General features: G+C 55.0%; 8 protein-coding genes across 8 annotated transcripts; 5 read left to right on the top strand and 3 right to left on the bottom strand.

Moving 5' to 3' along the window:
- Positions 1-598: 598 nt before the first annotated feature.
- PHACADRAFT_203435 (uncharacterized protein) lies at positions 599-1,668 on the bottom strand (the record flags this gene model as incomplete). Its single annotated transcript, XM_007389584.1, has 5 exons — positions 1,155-1,668; positions 1,009-1,104; positions 832-953; positions 679-773; positions 599-614 (listed from the first exon to the last, which is right to left on the bottom strand). The coding sequence occupies exons 1-5, from the start codon at positions 1,381-1,383 to the stop codon at positions 599-601; spliced, it is 558 nt and encodes a 185-aa protein (XP_007389646.1). The 5' UTR covers positions 1,384-1,668.
- A 1,263-nt stretch (positions 1,669-2,931) lies between these two features.
- Positions 2,932-4,429, top strand: PHACADRAFT_246008 (glycoside hydrolase family 61 protein). The gene is made up of 4 exons (XM_007389583.1): positions 2,932-3,114; positions 3,164-3,327; positions 3,383-3,766; positions 3,820-4,429. Exons 1-4 carry the CDS (start codon positions 2,988-2,990, stop codon positions 4,174-4,176), a joined length of 1,032 nt encoding a protein of 343 aa, XP_007389645.1. The 5' UTR covers positions 2,932-2,987; the 3' UTR covers positions 4,177-4,429.
- Positions 4,430-7,023: 2,594 nt separating this feature from the next.
- On the top strand, positions 7,024-7,640 carry PHACADRAFT_246006 (uncharacterized protein). Its single transcript, XM_007389582.1, has 2 exons — positions 7,024-7,122; positions 7,178-7,640. Exons 1-2 carry the CDS (start codon positions 7,052-7,054, stop codon positions 7,509-7,511), a joined length of 405 nt encoding a protein of 134 aa, XP_007389644.1. The 5' UTR covers positions 7,024-7,051; the 3' UTR covers positions 7,512-7,640.
- An 873-nt stretch (positions 7,641-8,513) lies between these two features.
- PHACADRAFT_23618 (uncharacterized protein) lies at positions 8,514-9,691 on the top strand (the record flags this gene model as incomplete). Its single annotated transcript, XM_007389489.1, has 4 exons — positions 8,514-8,570; positions 8,669-8,759; positions 8,789-9,304; positions 9,438-9,691. 4 exons carry the CDS (start codon positions 8,514-8,516, stop codon positions 9,689-9,691), a joined length of 918 nt encoding a protein of 305 aa, XP_007389551.1.
- A 2,144-nt stretch (positions 9,692-11,835) lies between these two features.
- PHACADRAFT_246002 (uncharacterized protein) lies at positions 11,836-13,200 on the top strand. The gene is made up of 2 exons (XM_007389581.1): positions 11,836-12,443; positions 12,497-13,200. The coding sequence occupies exons 1-2, from the start codon at positions 11,893-11,895 to the stop codon at positions 13,035-13,037; spliced, it is 1,092 nt and encodes a 363-aa protein (XP_007389643.1). The 5' UTR covers positions 11,836-11,892; the 3' UTR covers positions 13,038-13,200.
- A 191-nt stretch (positions 13,201-13,391) lies between these two features.
- PHACADRAFT_85243 (uncharacterized protein) lies at positions 13,392-15,042 on the bottom strand (the record flags this gene model as incomplete). The annotated part of the gene is made up of 4 exons (XM_007389580.1): positions 13,392-13,767; positions 13,819-14,211; positions 14,266-14,344; positions 14,403-15,042. 4 exons carry the CDS (start codon positions 15,040-15,042, stop codon positions 13,392-13,394), a joined length of 1,488 nt encoding a protein of 495 aa, XP_007389642.1.
- A 608-nt stretch (positions 15,043-15,650) lies between these two features.
- PHACADRAFT_245998 (uncharacterized protein) lies at positions 15,651-16,966 on the top strand. The gene is made up of 3 exons (XM_007389579.1): positions 15,651-16,200; positions 16,254-16,683; positions 16,749-16,966. Exons 1-2 carry the CDS (start codon positions 15,894-15,896, stop codon positions 16,670-16,672), a joined length of 726 nt encoding a protein of 241 aa, XP_007389641.1. The 5' UTR covers positions 15,651-15,893; the 3' UTR covers positions 16,673-16,683; positions 16,749-16,966.
- A 1,260-nt stretch (positions 16,967-18,226) lies between these two features.
- PHACADRAFT_82476 (uncharacterized protein) lies at positions 18,227-19,442 on the bottom strand (the record flags this gene model as incomplete). Its single annotated transcript, XM_007389578.1, has 3 exons — positions 18,227-18,528; positions 18,584-18,889; positions 18,947-19,442. The coding sequence occupies 3 exons, from the start codon at positions 19,440-19,442 to the stop codon at positions 18,227-18,229; spliced, it is 1,104 nt and encodes a 367-aa protein (XP_007389640.1).
- Positions 19,443-19,683: the final 241 nt, after the last annotated feature.

Raw genomic sequence — 19,683 nt, 5'->3', positions numbered from 1 at the left:
ACCTCGGGTTATGTGGTACAATAAAGAGACAGACGGAGATGTAGCGGCCGTGTCCTTGATGCCGGATTAATATTTCGTGTGGGTATTGGGCCGCCCATAGAACGGTCTCGTTCGTGCCGATCTACCAAGAGTTTATAAACCTCACGGAGCCGGTCGGAGCTGCTGGTGCGAAGGAAGCTAGGGCGGTCTCTGAGGCGTCTGTCCAGAGCACGGGTGGGCTCGCCATGCTCTTTGGTATGTTCACCTGGAAACTGGCCTTGAACCCGGACATTAACGCGACAGTTGCCGGCTTGCCACTGCCCGAAGAGGATGCAAACATGCGCCCCTGGTTGGCATTGTTGTACAGGAGAGGCCGCCGATACTGTCTGCAATGAGCATCACCGCAGCCGAGCGCAACAGTTTATTGGCGTTCGCGAGTAAGGGGAGGGACAGAGACGCAGCGGCTGTGGCCTCTTCTTTGGCGGAGTTTTCGCGTAGATATACCAATATTCTTTCAACCTACGGGTTACATTTGGCTACGCTATCAGGTAGATAGCAACAGAGTTCTGTCAGATATTGCCCGGTAATTGTCCACGAACTTCTCAGCCGGTCGAACCCCTCAAGAATGCTGGACCCTAGAGGTAGCGGTTGACCCATCAGAGACTAAGGTATCCAGGGAAGCGATGCTGCAGAACGTACTGGATGAACCATTCCTGGTCAGTCGCAACGGAAAGTCCTCCGTGCGCGTTCTGTGTAGCCTGGCAGTTGAACGCGAGGTTATCAAGGATCGATGCCTAGAGAAGCAATCCAGGTTCATCAATGAACATGAAATCTCTTATTGACACACCATACCCAGTCCGTCCGGCAGTACGTCAGAGCGACGTTGTCCTGGTTGACCATGAAACTCTCACAACTCTGGTAGGTCATCGTGATGAGGGAGGTGTTCTGCGCGGGATCGAGCGTGAACAAGGCACCTAGGACACTTCCGATTAGCATGCCCTCAGTGAAGCGTCAATCCAGATAGCCTACCAATGTTTTGGCTGTCGTAGAGCAGCGCGTCGGTAATGACGTGGCAATCGTTAGGGTCGGGTCCTCCACCGGATGGGGTGAAGCAGGAGGTATTGTCTACGCCCTTCGCTCAGCAGATGAATGCTACCGGGATGAGAGGCACCTACAGGGCGCGCCACAAACGTTGTTGCTCTGCCTCGCCTCGATGGCACGGGCGATTTGGGTCGTTGCAACACCGTCGCAAGCAGTGTACTGTACGAGAACATTCTTGTCGCGTCCAACGTAGTCGGTATTGACAGCACGAGGATTCTGGCAGTACTTGATAGAGGGCACGGCCGCGGCGAAGGCATTCGAAAGAAGCAGTGCTGCGGAGACGGCGACTCGGAGAACATTCATGGTGGTAGATGTTGCTGGCGGGTTGCGGATACTGGGCGAAGCACGCTGGCGGCTGGAGGTGTGCTGCCGCCGGACACACGCTATATATGCCTAGGTGAACGTGCCAGGGACATGAAGCGTCACTGCTACTGTGGGGCGACGGCCATGAAACTCCGCCTCGTCTTCCGTTTCTGTAGAGGCTTACTGATGACGGCACTGAAAGACGAAGGGAAGCAGCAACTTAGGGCTGGAGCTGACCTCATTGACCCTACATCGTATACCAAGATGGAAGGCTCCCGCCGTATGGCAGAGATTGAAAAACACGATGTCCGAGAATTATTCTAGCTGCAAATTACTACGCACATCACACCTGATCAGCTTCGAATCGCAGATTTAAGCAGTCGGACTTACAACTATACCATGGCTGCAATGGGCGCCTCCGTTTCATGTGACGTCTGAAGCCGGCGAATTTGGATCAATGGCTCCACTTAGCTTGTGGTCGAACGAGCGCGAAAGCAGGATAAGGCTGAGGACGTTGCGTTTCCGGTACACGTCAAAGCGCCATTACACGGATGATGACTTCTGAAAGAGAATACAGGCCTGGAAACTACCATAACGCAAATCGGGCAATCTTTAAGCCATAGACGACTCGTCTGGGTTCTTACATGCTTGGTTATATATTATCCCTTTGAAATGATAGGTAGTACCCGGTGGTGACGATATCGGCCCTAACGGCCATAGAAGCCTAAGAGACAGAGACAATGGTCTTACCGGCGGTCAGATATAAAGTACGAGCAGCTGGCGTCAATTCCAGGCGCACCTATGCTCGTTCAGCCTGGCCAGCTCCATCTCTAGCACACCCTATCACAGCACAATGATATCTAGGCTGTGCCTTCTCAAGGTACGCTTAGCCTGTTTCCTGGACATGCGTCTGTCGTCAGGACAAAGAAGTTACGGACATTATTGAAAACACACCTTAAAGCAACCTCATGAGCTCGCGAGTTTGAGGAGTTCAGGAGCCCCGGCATCGTTCGACGAAAAGACGTCGTCGCGTCAGAGTCAGTGTAGCAGTGCCAAAAACCCGGCTGTCTGTGACATTGCGTCTACAGTCGGTCTTGAAAAACGACGTGCATTTGTAATTTAAACTTTAATTTCCGGCCCCAAGTGAAGGCACAGGTAACCACGCTCTGGACACGCGATTCTGCGAGGACTTTCTGAGGAATAGGCACTGCAAACATGTCCGCTATGAGGCCAAGTAGCTGACAGCAATACATCGGTCAATCTTGGGCAGGAGTAACGGCGAAAGATTTGGTGGTAAAAGATACCCGACAAGTAGGGGAAGAAGGAGACTGGCCGCAGACGGAGAAGGGACGTTGGTAGTCACGTGATATATATAAGCGCCTTATCTTTTGCCGTGGCTTGGCGGGATCAACCACGCCCCCGCACGTCGCTGTCCTCGAGGCACCAGAGTTTGGACTATCATTGTGCATGATGTTGTCGACGGCCTCTTATATTGGACCCTGCAGGATGCGGAGAACGTCTACACTTTATCCCCACCTCTCCCACGAGCTCTCACCAAGCTTGGACAACGTCGTTCGCTGCCTTTGAGCTTCGAGCCAGCAGCGATGAAGGCCTTCACCCCTCTCATTTCTTTTTTCTTGCTCATTTCTCTGGTGCACGCTCATGGATACGTGAAGGCGATTGCCATTGACGGACAGTGGTATGCTGGCAACCAACCGAATAATTACGAAGGTAAGCAGGCGACCACGAATCGTTCATGTCAGAGTGCTAAGCTGCGCAGGTCCCAGTCCAATTCGTCTAATCGCAGACATTGGGCCGGTCAAAGGTGCAACAAATCCCGACATAGTCTGCGGTCTCAGCGCGCAGAAGGCCGCAATGGTAGTACCTGCGAATTCGGGCAGTGTCTTCGCAGTGCAATGGTCTGGCGGCGATGGGGTCAGCAACGTGCGTGTATCTCGGTCTTCTAGTATTGAACTGCACTATAACGCGTCGCCTACAGTGGCCACATGATATTGGTCCTTTGATGACCTACATGGCCTCCTGCGGTAGCACCCCGTGCAATGAATTCGACCCAACAGGTGCCAAGTGGTTCAAGATCGACCAGCTCGGCAAGGAGTCGGACGGCAACACCTGGTTCCAAGCAGACATCATGAACAACGGCGATTCATTCGACGTAACACTTCCGCAGAACCTCGCCCCAGGCGGATACCTCATTCGTCACGAGATAATCGCCCTCCATCTCGCCACTGAGATGGGCGGCGCCGAATTCTACCCCATGTGCACCCAGGTCATGGTTCAAGGTAATGGCAACGGCAACCCAAACCCCACAATCGCCTTCCCGGGCGCGTACTCGGATAGCGACCCCGGCATCTACGACCCCGATGTGCGTATAATTCACTCGTGTATCATGTGCACGGCAGCTGACGCTTAGCAAAGGTATTTAATAACGGGTCAAGCTACACCTTCCCCGGCGGTCCCATCGCGAACCTCGCCGGTACCGACGCCTCCATGGCCGCGCCCTACACAGGCCCAACCATCTTCCCCTCCGGTACGTCCGTCGCGCCTATTCCCGAACCTACATCGACGGGCGCACATACGGGGGCGTCAGGCACATCAACTACACCGCCGTCGACACCACAGCCATCGTCCCCACAGCAGACCGCAACCTCGCCTGCGCCGTCCACGGGCGTCATAGGGGGGTCACGGAGCGTCACGTGTCGCCTCAACCTGCCCGGGAGCAATTCGAACCAGCGGCGACATTTCAGGCGGTTCCTCCGCCTGCTCTCGCGCTGAGCGTGGCGTGGGCTTGTCCCTCTTTTTCGCGGTGTGGCGCGGTGTGGTGCGCCGGTGTGCTGGTCCGATGGGTGCCCTCGGTGCCCCAACAGAAGATGATCGACCGTCGGTCGTGTATCTCAGATGCGACACGAGATGCATCCGCCTGGCACACGCCGCGTCTGGGTTCACTCTGTCGCTATAGACTGGGTCGTGCTCGAGTATATATTCGTAGTTTATTTCTCTATGTATAAAACTTCGTCTGCCAGTCCGTATGTAAACCATGAGACCCTGGAGTGCTCGTCCCATTCGTGGGTGCAAGCATAACCGGATGCTGAAATTGTAGCTCTAGACCGCCGTAACAGCTGCCTTGCATGGATCGCACCTCTGACGTCGGAGCGGGATGTCCATTCCGGGGCCGAACGCACGACGTGCTTGCGCTGTGGAGCGGCGCGACAGCTTCCGGTCTTAATTCAGGGTGAAGTCGTTTTGCACGGCGGGACGCCTGCATATGGCTAACGTCGTGTAGGCGGTGTGCTGGGCAGACGCTAGATTCGGAAGGCGCGGCCAAGGACCTTCAAGGGTCTGGTAGGAGCGAGCTGGTCATCGCGCGAGCTGTTCCCGCGCTTGACTTGCCAGATCAGCAGTGGATCACGAGCTATGACGGGAGCGTGCTTGGTATATCGAAAAAGATGGAGCTTCAGTGATGTTGCGAGTTTTGAGACAGCTGGCATTCGGAGGCTCGTGCCCTAGCGTACGGGCACTCAAGCTCAAGCGTTCGCTAACTAGAAATTGCAATCTTGCTGCCACTGCGACGGGACCGGATGAGGGACCGATTCAACAAGACTGCTACGATCTACCTTTGCCCTCACAAACACTTTTACGGTATCTTGTCGTGAACAAGTGATATCGGGAGCCTTGGGCCAAAGCGTCGACAGCGGTAACCCACAGAATACCAGAAAGTGCAGCCGCGAAAGTACGAACGAGACGGACGCCAGGAGTGTTGATCTTCGGGACGCTCCATAGTCTTGACCTTCTAAAAATTACAAAGCCAGCTCGAAAGGCGTCATGGTACTGCTTTGCTCCAACATGTAACTATGGCGGAAAGACGGTTTCGGAACGGTGCGTCGGATGCAATGACGTCGGGTGACCCGACGCTTTCCAAATTTGGATGCCTGTCGGGAGGTTCTGCAGCGCGCCTTCGCGGACTTCGGAAACCAACCTCAACCGCGTCAACCGAGTCGCACTTTACACAAAGTGGCAGTTCAGACGTACATGCGAGGGCATGGCGTGCGTTCGTGGTGCTTACTCTACACGAGCTGCCAGTGACACAGGCCACCCAATAATTACCGAAAAGTGCTTCCACCTCATTTTGCTTCCGCCAGCTGCGATTTGGGCTCTACCAGCCCGAATTGCAACTGGTGAAAGGTTTCTAGCAATGCAGCTGGCGCTGACTTTGACTCTTTCAGCTTTATGGCACCTAAATCGCGCAATATGTGAGTTTTCTCTGTACTGCCAAGACCAGCCGTGGTCGTTGACCGAGGGGACTCAGATCTGCCCTTCCCGATCGGGGTCCGTCGAAGATGCGGAAAGGCTGACAAGATCGACGGACAGGGGTGGATAACAGCGATGCCGCCGGGCCCAGTCGACATACGGATCCGGCAAAGCCCTATAAGAACTTGTGCGTCCGTTCCGTCGTCAGCCATCACATACTCTATTCACGACCACAACCATGTCTACTTTGCACATGCCATACGACAACTCTGCATACTATCTGCATCCGCATGGGGATCTCTCCGAGTATGACATAGCCATGGCACTCGACATGCGACCGCTGGGTTTGGCACAGCAGGTGCCCACGGACCGTATAGACGGCTTCATCCCTGCCTCGTCAAGCTTTGCCCATCATACTCTCTACGACGATGCTCCTGCATTTGCCTTGTACCCTATCCTCTCATCTGACAATCTCGTTGACCTGCGACACCCAACACCCCGCCGACACATCTCCCCAGAGATGCTCTTCCCGTCAGAACACCCGCTCCTGCACGCGAGCTCGTCAGCACAGCAGCTCAACGGCTACCGCGCTGAGCCTACGGGATCGCTCTTCCCCTCTGGATCGTTCACCGAGCCGTCTCTGTTTGCACCTATCATCGAAGCCCCTACACGACCCGCAGCCGCAGCCGAGCAGCCGCCACCGCCGCCGCCTCCCTCGTGGGCCATGTCTGGGTCGCTTGACCCTACCACCGGCATCTACCAGACGGCTCCTGAGCATCCTCGTGTGCGCACCCAGCAGGCTTGCGAGAAGTGCCGCGGTCGAAAAGCCAAAGTATGTGCCATTGTATCATATCACTAATAGCTCTCATTGACGATTCGATTTCCCGGCACATAGTGTAGCGGGGAGCGCCCTTGTCAGCGTTGCATCAACCGCGGTCTGCATTGCGAGTATGCTTCCGAGCGGAAGATGCGCGGCCCGAACAAGGTGAAGCGCAACCGTGCGGGCGTGAGCAACGGCAAGATCACTCGTCGGGCCTCCGTTGCCTCGTCCGCTGCTACCACGAGTTCCGAAGAGGAGGCGCACTCCTCGCCCAAGCTGCCGCCGTTCACTACTGAGCCCCGGCAGTTTACCATGAGGCTGGACGTACCCACTGCTGCGGCTGACGGAGAGGCCTCTTCGGTGCCGTCGTCCGCCTCTAGCTCTCCTCGTTCGGACCACATGCCGTTGTCGCCCGTTCGCGCTGAGAAGGCTCGCCCGCCGCCGATCAACCTCGAGGGCACCCACCTCTACGACCAAATGCCGCTACCGCTCGTGCGGGATGTTTCCGCTTTCGCCTTTGACGGCGCTAGTCAAAACGCATCTCGCCGGGCATCGTTGCCGTCGCACCTGCTCGCGTCGCACATGGATCGTCTGTCAGGCACGGGGGTCTACTCACCTTCAAGAGGTCTCGATGTGATCGAAGCGACACCTAGGTAAGCCATCTGTGACTTCGCTGTCTCGCCCTTACTTACCAGGGTATCTTTGCAGGCCGCGGTCGAGCCCCGCTCATCCCATGGAACTAATCGATAACGGGCTGTCGCTGATCCCGACGTCGCACTCGACGGGTAGCTCGTCCAGTGCATCCGGCTCGACACCCATCACGCCTCTCAATGTCCCGGTGTCCGACGAGCTCATGTACTCGCTGGACTTCCCGCCGTCCGCGCTCGTACCCAGCAGCGGCTTCACGCCCGAATTGGGTTCGTTCTCGCAGTTCGAGGGCCCGAGTGCGTGGCTCTGCCAGGACATGGATCCGACGCCAACGCTGGCTGGGGACGACAAGAGTTTCACCATGCTGGAGCGTGAGCTCATCCGCCACATGTAACCGTACTCTGCTGTATCTTTGATCTCGTGTATATCTTGTGGCTATCTCTGTACTTTGACTGGATACTATACCTCATAACTGCTAGTGCCCTCTGTTACACTCTTGTATCGTAGATGCGTAAACGTAATTCTGCCTCTCGTGAGCTTGTGAAATCGACGCCGAATCTCATGTCGTCGTCGAAACGACTTCGATCCAGGCGAGCATGGTCAGGGAACCAAGAGGGGGATCTTGCAAGTGCATCGCATTTTGCCTCCGCTAGCTACCAGCCTCGCCAGTAGCGATGGGCCCTCTGCACCCGCGTTCCCCGCACGTGGGATCGAGCTGCGAGTGCGTGAGATTATGGGCAGAAAGTCGGTGGGCGGCGATCGCACTTGCTGGAAGCTCAGGCAATTGGAGTCGGCGGCGTATTAGAAAGATCCGAGCCGTGTTCGACATGACACGTAGCGCGGGGGCAGCCGACTTGGCAGAGGTCTAGAATGGAGACGGAGCCCCTGTCTACAACGGGTAATCTTACCCAACGGTATTAGCATCGTGATACATTTTTGTGGGCTGAATAGCCCGGTGAGTGAGCAAGTTCCTCAGACTAGCAGTAGGGCACGCTGAAACAACGACGAGCCACAAACTTCACGTTTGGTCGTGGCTCCTGAAGCAAACAGCAAAGTAACAGGTTATTCAAAAATCCTGGCGAGTACAGCAGCTGCTTTGGCGCAACCCCGTCATATTGCGCAAAATCCTCCAGTATATTTTTAACACAGATGTGTAGTCGCTTCTCGCCAAAGCCCCCGACGGCAGGCGTGCGCCGAAGCCACAAAGGGTCACACATCTGATTGTGACACTGGCGCAACACTTGATCCGCGGGCGGGCAAAGGGCCCGCCGCGGCTTTAAACGCCCGATGTTGCTCGACTTGCCAATGCTCGACGACCTTTTGAGTACCGCCATCAGTATGCATGCAATGATAGCAAAGTCTTTAATATGCGGGTTTTATTTTTTTTCAGTCCACCATGTGGTATGAGAGCTCCGTCGTTGTCAGAATAAGCCTAGCGGGTGGACGACTGCGAGTAAGCGGCCTAGGGATCCCGAGCTGAAAAAGTGCTAAGATTGTCCTTGGGTTTGTATAGCTTACGATTCAGACAAACTACGCTGAGAATTGAACCAGGTCCCTTACTTGCGTCTGGCCTCAGCTGGAACCCGCACTGCGCGTGAAGCAATCTCCCTCGCGGAGCAAGAGCCCCAGCGCTTATTTAATTGTGCATCCTGATTCTCAACTACCATGGAGTCGGTGTACCCGGCTCCTTCGGTCCTTCCCCGACGCCCGCTTCAATAAACTCAGTCTTTAATGTTTATTTTTTCCTTCCTGCGTTGGGCCGGTTCGAAGGCCAACGGCCCCTAATCTCATTTGCCGCCTACGACTCGGACCCCATTCTGGGACGCGAGCAATCGGGAGTGGATTATCCCGTCGTTATCGAGGCGTGCTATGTCATTGATAATAACAAGAAAGGCTTCATTTCCTCCACCCGCGACTGTGAAGGGCGTATGCCTGACATGACTCGAGTCCTTGTGCCTGGTGAGTACTTCTACGTCGTTACCGACTCGGACATAAACAAGACGTACGAAGTGGTCGCTTCACTCCATGATTGGTGCTTTCCTGGAAGTATTCCAGCTCGCTGGATGTCTGCATTCCGCAGCGCTTCCCCGAAACCGGAAAGATACACAAACGTCTACAGTACGCCGCGAATGGCGCAGACAGTGGAGGGACAGGATCGTGCATACCTTCTTACCAGGTATCTCGAAGGTAAGCCGCCTCTGCTGCCATCAGCTTACACCACTTGATCATCTCTTTTTTTCTTTATCTTTACGCACTTGGGCAGAGTGACCTGTTGCATCCAGCGCATACCCACTGGTACCTTATAAACAACATGTGGAAGTACAACACCTCGGAGAGGATATCCCTACCAGCAGCAATGGTTTAGCTCTCCGCAAGGATATTTCTCTCGTATCTGACGCCCACTCTTTCGTGCTCGCCATCAGGGATGGTGTTGTCGTCTGGCATTTTTGGGATTTTAGCGAACAACTTGCCTACATCTACCAAAACGTCATCGTCAAAGTCCCGAGCGAGGTTTCTCCCGAGCTATTATACGCGCGCTTTACTCTGGCCACCATCAAGAAAGCGAGCTTTTAGGATTTTTCTCAACCTCTTATTCTAAATGCAGCTCCTAATGTGGCCAGCGCACCACTTAGCACAGGCATGCTGTATGTGCCGGGGTCTTGTGGCTCGTGATGATAAGCGAACTATTCGTGTGTCTGATCCGTAGACCGCAGAGCCTGACGAGTTAATGGAGGCTGACGAGGAAGAAGCGGAATCCGCGGGCGAGTTGAGCCAGCTGACGTCCAGCAAGTTTGCCAGCATATATTTCGAAAAATTTCTTCATCTGCGTAGGCCAGTGATAGTCCTCCGTCTCAACGAAATTTGCTGATGTACCTCCGATGCTCTAGGCGAGGTCAATTATTCCTCTGACAGCCATTGACAAACGCTCGCTTACTAAGTTTCAATGTGAGACGCTCAAGATGGAACAACTTCGAGACGAATGGCTAGCCAAGCACTCAGCTATACGCGCCACGTCTAGTCCTATCGCGGATATGACGAGTGACGAAGGGTACGATGAGAAAGCTGTGAAAGTAGCCGCAGAAGTCCCACAGAGGTGCGCACAGTGGCCTGCTGGGCCAAGAGACGTCGTTAAACTTCCCCAGTATCGAGCTTGAACCCGTTAATGCCCTCGACAATAGTGCAAAGCTTTTGCCATCCTTGCCTGCAGAGGACGTTTTAGCCTTTCATAATATCAGAGGAGAGTAACTCTAGGCTGTCGCCCCTATCTCTACTCAGATGAGCCCCGTATCTACCGCATCTCATCATTATAATCGTGACATATACAGTAACTTGGTCTTGTGTAGCCTTACTCGTCTGGTAGTCTCCTCCCCCGCTGTTCTGTGTATTCTATTCATAGTGCTTCGTCAACAGGATATCTCGTTGTTGTGTCTAAGCATCCCAAAGCATACATTTTTTCGGCATTGCGCGCCACTCCCGCGGCGAAAATCTGCACGTTGGGGTTTTCGGCTCCGGAATCTTTCTCCCTATATTCTTCACGTTTCGATGTTTGATAAGCCTTCCGGGCAATAAACAATGGGCTGCGCCCATGGCGACAGTGTGGAAGATACGTCTGCAGCCAGCTGCCACGGCCGTACGCACCACAGCAGACAGCCACGCTGTTTTGTCTTCAGACCCTGAGGTCTGGGCGCGCACGATATCATTGGAAATTTGGACTGAGCTAGAATGAGCACCTTTTCGACTTGCCCTTGGAAAACAGGCATCGGATTGGCGTTGTCAGGCAGCTGGAACCAGGCAGCCAAAGATCCAGTGTCTTACACGTGTTCGATGCTGCATAGCCATTGCACATATGCTTTGCTCATGGCACAAGCATAACAACGTTCTCTCAAGGGACGATAAGATTCTTGCTTTTGGCCAACTGCTTTGTCTGGCATACTATTGTCGTGATACGACGACTGGGCTGCGCGAGCACGAACTGGCGTGTGGCACGCGGGCACGATCTAATACACACGGTGTTAGTCTGAGTGCGAAGGGAAAGAGCACACTGTATAGCTATGTACCTAATACACACGGTGTTAGCTAGACAGGGGTCCGGTGAGCATACTACATAATGCGCAAGAGCGGCGAAGGGACTTACTCTGAGTGCGAAGGGAAAGAGCACGCAGAGTGGGGATGCGAGAGGAGTCCTTATATACTAAAAGGAAGCAAAAATTGAAAGTCCGCTAGAATGGGGAAGCCTGCCATAAAGAGGTCTGTGCGTGGGAGCACTACATATGATTGTCCAATCACTATCTACGTATTAGCAGCGCCTAATCTAAGATGTCCACCTTAAGTCCATGCCGGGCGGAACGCCGAGCCAGAGCCACTAGGCGCTTCAACACATACCACTCATTCTCGTTGTCTCTATCACAGCTGCATTTCATTGTTCCAACTCTGCAAGCCAAGATTGCCAAATGGGATGTGCATGTAGTATATATTAAACGCGTTCCGCATGCGGAATTTCGCTGCAGCATTCAGCTATCATATCCATCATGCAACCTGCTTGTGGAGTTGCCTTGGATGGCACCAGCAAGTTCAAGACCTTCCGACTCGCTGCCAAAACCCTACCCGTAGTCTCCCTCCAGCCTCCAATCAAGGTCACGAACAGCAAGGCTTCGGATGCTTCGACCACTGCCCCAAGCCTGCCGCACAAGTGGCACAGGAGCAGCTCGCGCTCGTCCGTCAGGACCATCCGCCCGGAGCTCAAGAGATCCGACAGCACCGAAAGCATCAAAACGATGACCTACTCGATGCCACGTCCCGTGCTGGCGCACTCCGTCTCGCACTTCTCGCACAACCCTTGCGCCGGTAGACCTGCGATGCCCGAGGCAATAGCGCATGATCGCGGGCGGTCCCTGGTGCGTGAACGAAGTGACGTCGCCGCCATCGCCGACTCGGACGCCACTCCTAGAGAGCATCTCAGAGAGATCCGCGAGCAGCTCGCACGGTCCAGACGCTCGATTGAGAACCTACGGCAGATCGTGGAGAGGCGCAGGGAGGCTAGGGTTGCGGCGAAGACAACTCCTTCAAACCATGATATGGCGGTGACGGCAACTGCGGCGGTGGCGACAAAACCTGAAGCGGGCGATGACGACCGGTCGGACGGCTTTGCAGGCGATGTCGAAGTCCAGATCCAGGAGGCTCTCGATTCGGATGCGGACTCAGGTGAAAGCTCGTTCGCAGGGGCATATATGCGCGACGGCATGAACGAGTTCTGGGGGCCAGGTCGGTTCCGAGTCGAGATCAAGAGTCTGTGGGAGCACACGACGCTCTGGGACCTAGAGGCGGAGTGAGTCGATTGCATAATCAGCGACGCACACGATGTTAACCTAATCTCTCTAGACACATCTACCCGTGTGTGTGCACTCTCGTCATCGCCGACCTACACACGTCACGCCCCATATACGACACGCCGCCCATCAAGAATATCCGCCTCGACTTTTGGGCATCCTGGAACAACGAACCAAGAGGTCAGTCTACCACCTTCAGCGACGCGGAACTGGAGCACGCCGCGTGGAAGGCCAGCTATACCGGGTACATCGTGTCTCGCGAAGACGCCAACGCCAGCATGTTGCACAATTCGGATAGCATTTTCATGTGCGATGACTGGCACAGCGTGGCCGACGGCGACGCCTATAGTGCCCATGGCACGCTGTTCTTTGTTCCCATCCCCACGGAGCAGCTCCTCGCCTGGGAATCCCGCGTATTCCGCATGCGCGCGTATGTCGTCTTCGGAGTTGAAGAACCGGGACTATCGCTCCCGCAGTTCGAAGCTTGCTCTGCTATCATGGATGTACCTATCGAGTCGCTCAGGAAAGAACACCACATGGACGGCAAGCCTCTGCTGCACAGGACGAATCTACTACCTGGCAAGTGGGACTAGCTCCACGTTCCTGCGGCACCATCATCAGACATCCTCCTGTACACGTTGCCGAAAAACGCACCACACTCCTTATTTGGTTTCATAGACGAATCCCGATCTATTAAGAAAAGAGGTTAATTATAATTAACTGTGTTTCACCAGTTCCTAATGAAATGACTTTCGCGAGGTAAATGATGGCCCAAGCTGTGGCAAGGCTTACGATGAGCGTATTTGTATACTGGGATCCATTGAATCTTTATAGACAGCATTGGACACACGCAATCCAAACGGTAAGTACAGCCACGCTGTTTACTGCGCGGCCCTGCGCGCAAACTCAATCAACGCTCTGTGAAACACATCAGCAATGGAATACTATCAAGGATACACGAACACATACCTGGTGGGACGACCAGTCATGCCCCTCTCCTGGTACGGTCCCTGGCGGGTCGCCTCCATCGTACCAGCCATGTCGATGTGTGCCCAGCGGACCCTGCCTTCGCCGTCCTCGCTCTCAAGATCTGGGACAAACGACTTCAGGAAGAGAGCAGCTGTGCACGAGCCTGCGGGGCGGCCGCCCGTGTTGCACAAGTCCGCGTTTGAGCCCTTAATCTGTGGTGCGTAATCTTCGGACAGAGGCATTCGCCAGAAGCGGTCGTGCTCGCGCTGTCCCGCCGATTCGAGTTCGCTCCAGAGGCCTTCCGAGCTGGCGAATACGCCTGTGAAGATCTCGCCGAGGGCAATGTCCATGGCGCTGTCGTTTAATTTAACAGCAAGAATCTGAACAAAGAGCAACGACACGTACCCAGTGAGAGTTGCGACATCGACGACGGTCGTCGGCTTGAACTCCGTGCAGGCATAGTACAGGGCGTCCGCAAGCACCAGACGACCCTCAGCGTCGGTGTTATCGACCTCCACACTCTTACCATTCATAGCGTATACGATGTCGCCCGGCTTAGTCGCGGACGGGCCAGGCATGTTCTCGCTGAGTGGCGTGACGACGGACAAATTGATGGGAACCTTGAGCTTCGCAATGGCGAGAGCAGCAGACACGACAGTCGCAGCGCCACCCATGTCACCTCGCATAAGCTTCATGCCTAGGCTCGGCTTGATGCTGATGCCTCCAGAATCGAACGTAATGCCCTTGCCAACGAAGACAAGGGGTGCTGCATTCCTGTCTGCCGCGCCGCGGTAGTGGCTGGGGCAGCGTAGTATCAGCGACCCGCACGCGATCGACCAATGGGACACTTACATTTCAAGGAACTTGGCGGGCTGCGCAGAGCCGTGTGTAACAGACAAGAAGCTGTTCATGCTTTTTTGAGCAGCCCATTCTGATGGAAAACATGAGCGATAGCTGCGAACGGCCCGTTTGAGACTTCTGCTGCTCACCTGTGTCCCGTACAATGATCTCGACGCCATCAACACCCTGAAACTCTTTTTTGGCGCGCTCGCAGAAGTGAGTTGGCGTGAGCATGTTCGCGGGCAGCTCCATGAGCGTACGCGCGAGGTTCTGCGCTTCGGCATACACGACGCCTTCTTGCCACGCCTTCTCATCCGCGTTGGCCGGGATGGGCGAGAAAGACAGTCGAGGCGGCGACGGCTTCTGGTTGTTGGGAGAAAACGAGGAAGGAGGCTCCGTCTTGAGGTTGAAGCCGTAAAGGGCGAGATGCGCCGCGACGGCAGCGGCATGGGCATCGCCTGCGGCGACATCCACCGCAACCTCACGGCCGTTGATGCCTTCGCCGAGGGCCTTGACCTGCTGGACAGCGCTACCAATGGCAGTCCTGATAAGCTCTCGCTTTGTGTTCTCCGACATCGAGTGCTTTGAAAACGACGGCCCCAGGGAGGCCAGCGCGGTGATATTCTGGGACCCAGAAGAGGGTGTATTGAAGAAGAGGTTCGTACTGCCGGCCTTGGGTGGTTTGGGGCCCTGTGGGAGGGACGACCAGAGCTTCTCCACGTCAAGGCCGTCGGCAGAGCTCGTCTTTGGGGACGACGGGTCCAAGGGCACGACAAAGATGGAGGACATTGCGCGGTGAACTTGCAGGTGGGCGAATGAGCGAGAAGATAACGAGAGTAGCGTGCGAGCAACAGGGGACATCAACTGATTTTTATAGCCGCGAGCCGTCTTCGACGGCAGCGGAGCAGAACGAGGCGATGGGGGAGCGAGACAAATCTCAGTTTCGAAAATGAAAACACGAACTCACGGGCAGGCCGAGTATTTCTATATCTAGGCTGATGGCGGGATTTTTGTGCTGCTTTTGCCGTCTGGCGGGGCGCCCGTCACATGTTTCCCGACGCCCACGGTTTCACCCCGCTATCACACGATCTTTTGTCTGAAGGATCTCTATGTCGAGTATACCTACGATACCCTCGGAACTGATAATTGAAATCCTCAGCTTTCTCAGATATCACAGGCGGACACTAGCGCACTGCTCTCTGGTTTCGCACCAATGGTACCAGCTGAGCGGCCCGTTTCTGTTCCACTCTCTGCACCTCCGTGACCCACCACCCGGCTATCCAAACGACCCCTTCGATGCTCTCTATGCATTCATATGCGATAACTCACGAATTCGAGGCCTGGTGCGCGAACTCAGGCTTGGTCCCGTCGACAGTCAGTTCGAGGTGAAGATCTCTCTCGGCCGCATCCGCTCTCTTCTGGCGTCTTTGCCGTCCTTGAACAGCCTGATCGTGGACTCCATTCAGCTTCATGAGATACCTGGCGATGGCCCGGGAGAAGGGCAGGATGAGCACCGTCCCTTGCGGCTGCAGCACGCTGCGCTGTCCGCTTCATTCTGCTTGGGCATTCATCAAACGTTCCTTTCTCGGTTCCTCTCGCTCTTCGAACAGATAGCTGAGCTACAAATTCAAGGCGCAGTCATGTACCGCACCCTTCACAACCCGCACCGCTTCAACATGCCAGTTTCCTACGATCTTCATCTCGCAGCAGACAGTGTCCGCCCCGCGGTGCGGTCGCTGACTCTCGTCCGCTTCGACTTAGCCCAGAGGCTACTCCCCGTCCTTCCTGCATTCGTTCGCATTGACGCCCTGGAAGCTCTCCGCGTTAGCCACTTCACGGGCGGCCTCGTCGCGATGGTGGACGCACTGCTCTGCCAGACGCCAAACATGCGGGAGCTCACGCTCCTTTTCCACCGATTTGCGTCTGCGAATCTATCATACGCGGTTGGTGAGTCCATATCCAGAACTGCCCACTCGCCACACTAACGTGCCCTGTCACAGCACAAAGCGAGAAGTACCACCTGCCCGGTCTCACGCGCTGCCCGCATCTCGAGTCGCTCGCGCTCGGCGTCGAGATCCACCTCGACTACGACCTCATCGAAATCAACCAGGTATATTGGCGGCGCTGCCTTGAACCTCTTTCCAGCGCGCCCTCGACGCTGTGCCGCGTCTCTGTCTCGATTCAAACGTGGGCGGTGACCGGCACGAATTACTTCGAGCCCCTCGCAGAACTCGACTGGGAACTACTGGACAGCGTTCTCTCGCACTTCACCCATCTCACCACCATCAAGGTGTACATCAGCAGCCGCAACATCGGGCGTTGGATCCTCGCGGAGGACGAGATGCGCAGCCGACTGGCTGAGAAGCTTTCGGCGCGAAACCGGAGTATGCTGCACATTGCTTTTGGCGATGCCCCTTAAACACATCCGCGGTGAGTTTTAGATAATGATACGACAAGCTCGAGGCTCATGCTAATACCTGGCCCCATGCTGATAGAAAAAGGTTGCGACTGCCTGGACTACTCAGTACGCACAGGCAACACTCCCATTTCTATCTCGCACTCCCTCTCATACCTTCATTGCTATATTCTTCTGCTTTTGTCAGTGCTCATGCTGCCGACCGCCGGCATATTTTGGAAAGTTTCTTCTATTTTGATTCTTTGTCTATCTTAGTCCCGTCCGTTAGCTAAGGCACACATATCTTCGTAACCTTATAATATTCTTCCTGACAGCTGATAGGATGAAATGTTCACAAATCCCGTCCTACGCGTCCTCGACAGCCCATGCTCTCTCTGGCCTTGTCTCGCTTGGGCGGCGGCGCACGAGGATCTTGAGAAAGCTTTTGTCCGCGTTCGCAGCTCGTGTACCGACGTCGAGTGCGCGCACGCCGCACTCAGCGATGTTTGGACGGTGCTTCGCCGTGAATGCGCGAAGTGAGTCCAGTGCGGCCGCAAGGTCGTCTCCAGCTATCTCGCGCATCTGCTGCGTCTGGCGGCAGCGTGCCTTGTGTGTGGGCCATGCTGCTCCCTGACACTCCTTGCTCTGTCGATACGGTCAGCTTTGATGTGAGTAGCTCCGAGTCAGCGCGGATGGAACATACGCAATACTGGTCTATTCTGCGTACTGCACGGACAGAGAGCGTGACGCCAGGCTCCTTGGACTTGAAGCAGTGCCGACACTGTGCAAACTCGCGTTTTCACCTGTGTGTAGGCATGGTTGTGGTTGGCGGCGAGACGCAAAAATGTCGCGAGACAGATGGTGGAAAACATATATAGCCGCGTTGTCGAGCGGCCCGCGCCAGAGGTCCCACGCCACTCGCACGAGTGCACATCTGGGCCTGTTAAATTCTTAACAACATGCTCACGGTCGCACAAGTCGCCAGAGTTGAAAATAATCTGGCCATGTACAGGAAAGCTTCACGCGGCAAGCCCACATGCGACGTTGCGACCTTGGCGTGTATTTCTTCGCGTTGTCCCCACTTGACGCACGCAATGAGCCTTGTCGCTACCATGCAGACGTGTACTACTGTGACTATTGCTAAGGACAGGTGTAATAGAGTTGAAATGAGGTTTGGAACATGCTTGTCTCCAGGGAGCTTAGGAATGGCGGAATGTGAGCATAGCGCCGGCGGTGGTTGGAATGTGTAACCTTGACATTGAAATATGTAGAGCGAAATCGCCATCCCATACGTTCCGGGAGCACGTTACACAATGTATACCAATTAATTATCTGTTGCTACAATACTACAGTTATGTGCGTTTACAGGGGAATATGCGCGTGAAGAGGGCACGAACGGCAACGTGCAAAAACACCCCCACGAGAAAAGGGGTAATATATGATGCTGAGAAGATGCAAAACAAGAAACAAAGAGGGCCTGTTGATCGCTGGTAGGCCCACATATGCATGTACAACGAAAGCTAGGACGAACGAAGAACTCAAGCATCGACGAAGAGTAGTCCAAGAGAAAGAAAGGGTCTATTTTCGAGGGAGGGAGATGGCAGGTAGTCCAGGCAGGCCTGCCTGTGACGCAAACGTTCGCGCCAGATTCTGCCGCTTGACATGCGCCTCGGCGAGCTTTGCCCGCTGCTTACGTACATCCTCGTCCTTGAGCTTCACCGCAGTTGTTAGTTCGAGGAACGCGTCCGCCGTCGCAGGTAGCATAGACGCCGGCGGATGGAGAAGTAGATTAAGGATCATGTCCCGCTGCGCACACTGCATCACCTGCTGCTTGCAGCGCATCATAATCGCCAAACCGACTCGGAAGAGGAATGGCGCGCCTGCACCCGGTCCGCATCAGTAACCGGTCGGACTTGCACTAACAAGCGCACCCACCTTCGAACAGGAAAATATCCCAAACGCGCTGCGAATGCTCTAGCGGCAACGCTTCGAGGAAGAGAGCGGTGAACCATGGGCGGCAGAGACTGGTAGGCGGGATGTCCATCTCTACGAACACTTTTTTGGCCATCGCCGAATCATTGGATTCGACAGCCTTTCCAAACAATGTCGAGTCGATCTCCATCTGCGCAGGACTCGCAGAAAAATACGATCGTACGTGGGTGTCCATGAGCGACACAAATGTCCAGAATGCATCTTCTTCCGGCGACTGGAGAAGCAGGTGGCCAGCAATGACAGTTAGCCCTAGCGATCACGACGTTAATGCCGATTTCAACTTGAAGACTCTCGTGATGAACCCACCCCGACTATAGTGGGTGTCCGGTACCATCATGAGGTACGCCTGAAGGACATTCAACAACGAACCATCATGCAGCTGGTGGTCTTCGGGAAAGACCCTTCTGAGATCGCGTTCAATGTTTGCCGCCGCCGGCACACGCTCGCGCTGGGTGAGCTTGTAGTATACGTTCTCGGTGCGCTTTGCTTTACTATCGGTCAGGTGTGCCCAGACGATGTACCGCACGCTCGCTGGCACGCCCTCCCAGAGCAGTTTCCGTACTTTCTTGTTCTTGCGAGCCTGTGCTGCTGGTACACTCGAGATTGCTGAGATCCAGCGTAGTTCGCGTTGACGATGCGCCTCAACGCCCTCCTTACTCTCCTCGCTCTGCTTGCCCCCCTTGCTCTCCGACGTGATCGTGGCCAGCATGTCTGTCCGCGAGGCAGGTGCAGGCGCCGTGCGCGCGCCGATACCTGAGAACATAGAGAACGCAGGGCTCGCTGCACGGAGCGACGATGCCATCTCGGGACGGACAGGGTTCGGCAGCGGAGAAGACGAACGATCTTCCTCAATAACACTGAGCTGTCCTGAGGGCATGACAAGCTCAAAGTCAACATCCTCGATCTGTACGCGAGACCTTTCGGTCTGGTTCTCGCTGGGCGATATGCTCGGCGTAATGCTTGGTGTAATGCTCAGCGTCGGACTGCGGTCCTCTGATCGCATTGAATGCACGGATCTATCGCTGCTCTTTATCTTAAGCGTG

Source organism: Phanerochaete carnosa, assembly GCF_000300595.1.
Source record: "Phanerochaete carnosa HHB-10118-sp unplaced genomic scaffold PHACAscaffold_1, whole genome shotgun sequence".
Lineage (NCBI taxonomy): Eukaryota > Fungi > Basidiomycota > Agaricomycetes > Polyporales > Phanerochaetaceae > Phanerochaete > Phanerochaete carnosa.
Note: the sequence above shows the minus strand (reverse complement) of the source record. Positions and strands in the feature narration are given on the sequence as shown.

What these genes read in the sequence shown, in the direction of transcription:
- PHACADRAFT_246006 (XM_007389582.1), top strand. Translation starts at nt 7,052, where the DNA reads ATGGATCGTCTGTCAGGCACGGGGGTCTACTCACCTTCAAGAGGTCTC. An exon ending in GTGATCGAAGCGACACCTAG is followed by an intron (nt 7,123 to 7,177) that starts GTAAGCCATCTG and finishes GTATCTTTGCAG; the next exon opens with GCCGCGGTCGAGCCCCGCTC.
- PHACADRAFT_245998 (XM_007389579.1), top strand. Translation starts at nt 15,894, where the DNA reads ATGTACCGCACCCTTCACAACCCGCACCGCTTCAACATGCCAGTTTCC. An exon ending in GAATCTATCATACGCGGTTG is followed by an intron (nt 16,201 to 16,253) that starts GTGAGTCCATAT and finishes GCCCTGTCACAG; the next exon opens with CACAAAGCGAGAAGTACCAC.
- PHACADRAFT_246008 (XM_007389583.1), top strand. Translation starts at nt 2,988, where the DNA reads ATGAAGGCCTTCACCCCTCTCATTTCTTTTTTCTTGCTCATTTCTCTG. An exon ending in CCAACCGAATAATTACGAAG is followed by an intron (nt 3,115 to 3,163) that starts GTAAGCAGGCGA and finishes TAAGCTGCGCAG; the next exon opens with GTCCCAGTCCAATTCGTCTA. An exon ending in CCGGCATCTACGACCCCGAT is followed by an intron (nt 3,767 to 3,819) that starts GTGCGTATAATT and finishes CGCTTAGCAAAG; the next exon opens with GTATTTAATAACGGGTCAAG.
- PHACADRAFT_246002 (XM_007389581.1), top strand. Translation starts at nt 11,893, where the DNA reads ATGACCTACTCGATGCCACGTCCCGTGCTGGCGCACTCCGTCTCGCAC. An exon ending in CTCTGGGACCTAGAGGCGGA is followed by an intron (nt 12,444 to 12,496) that starts GTGAGTCGATTG and finishes TAATCTCTCTAG; the next exon opens with ACACATCTACCCGTGTGTGT.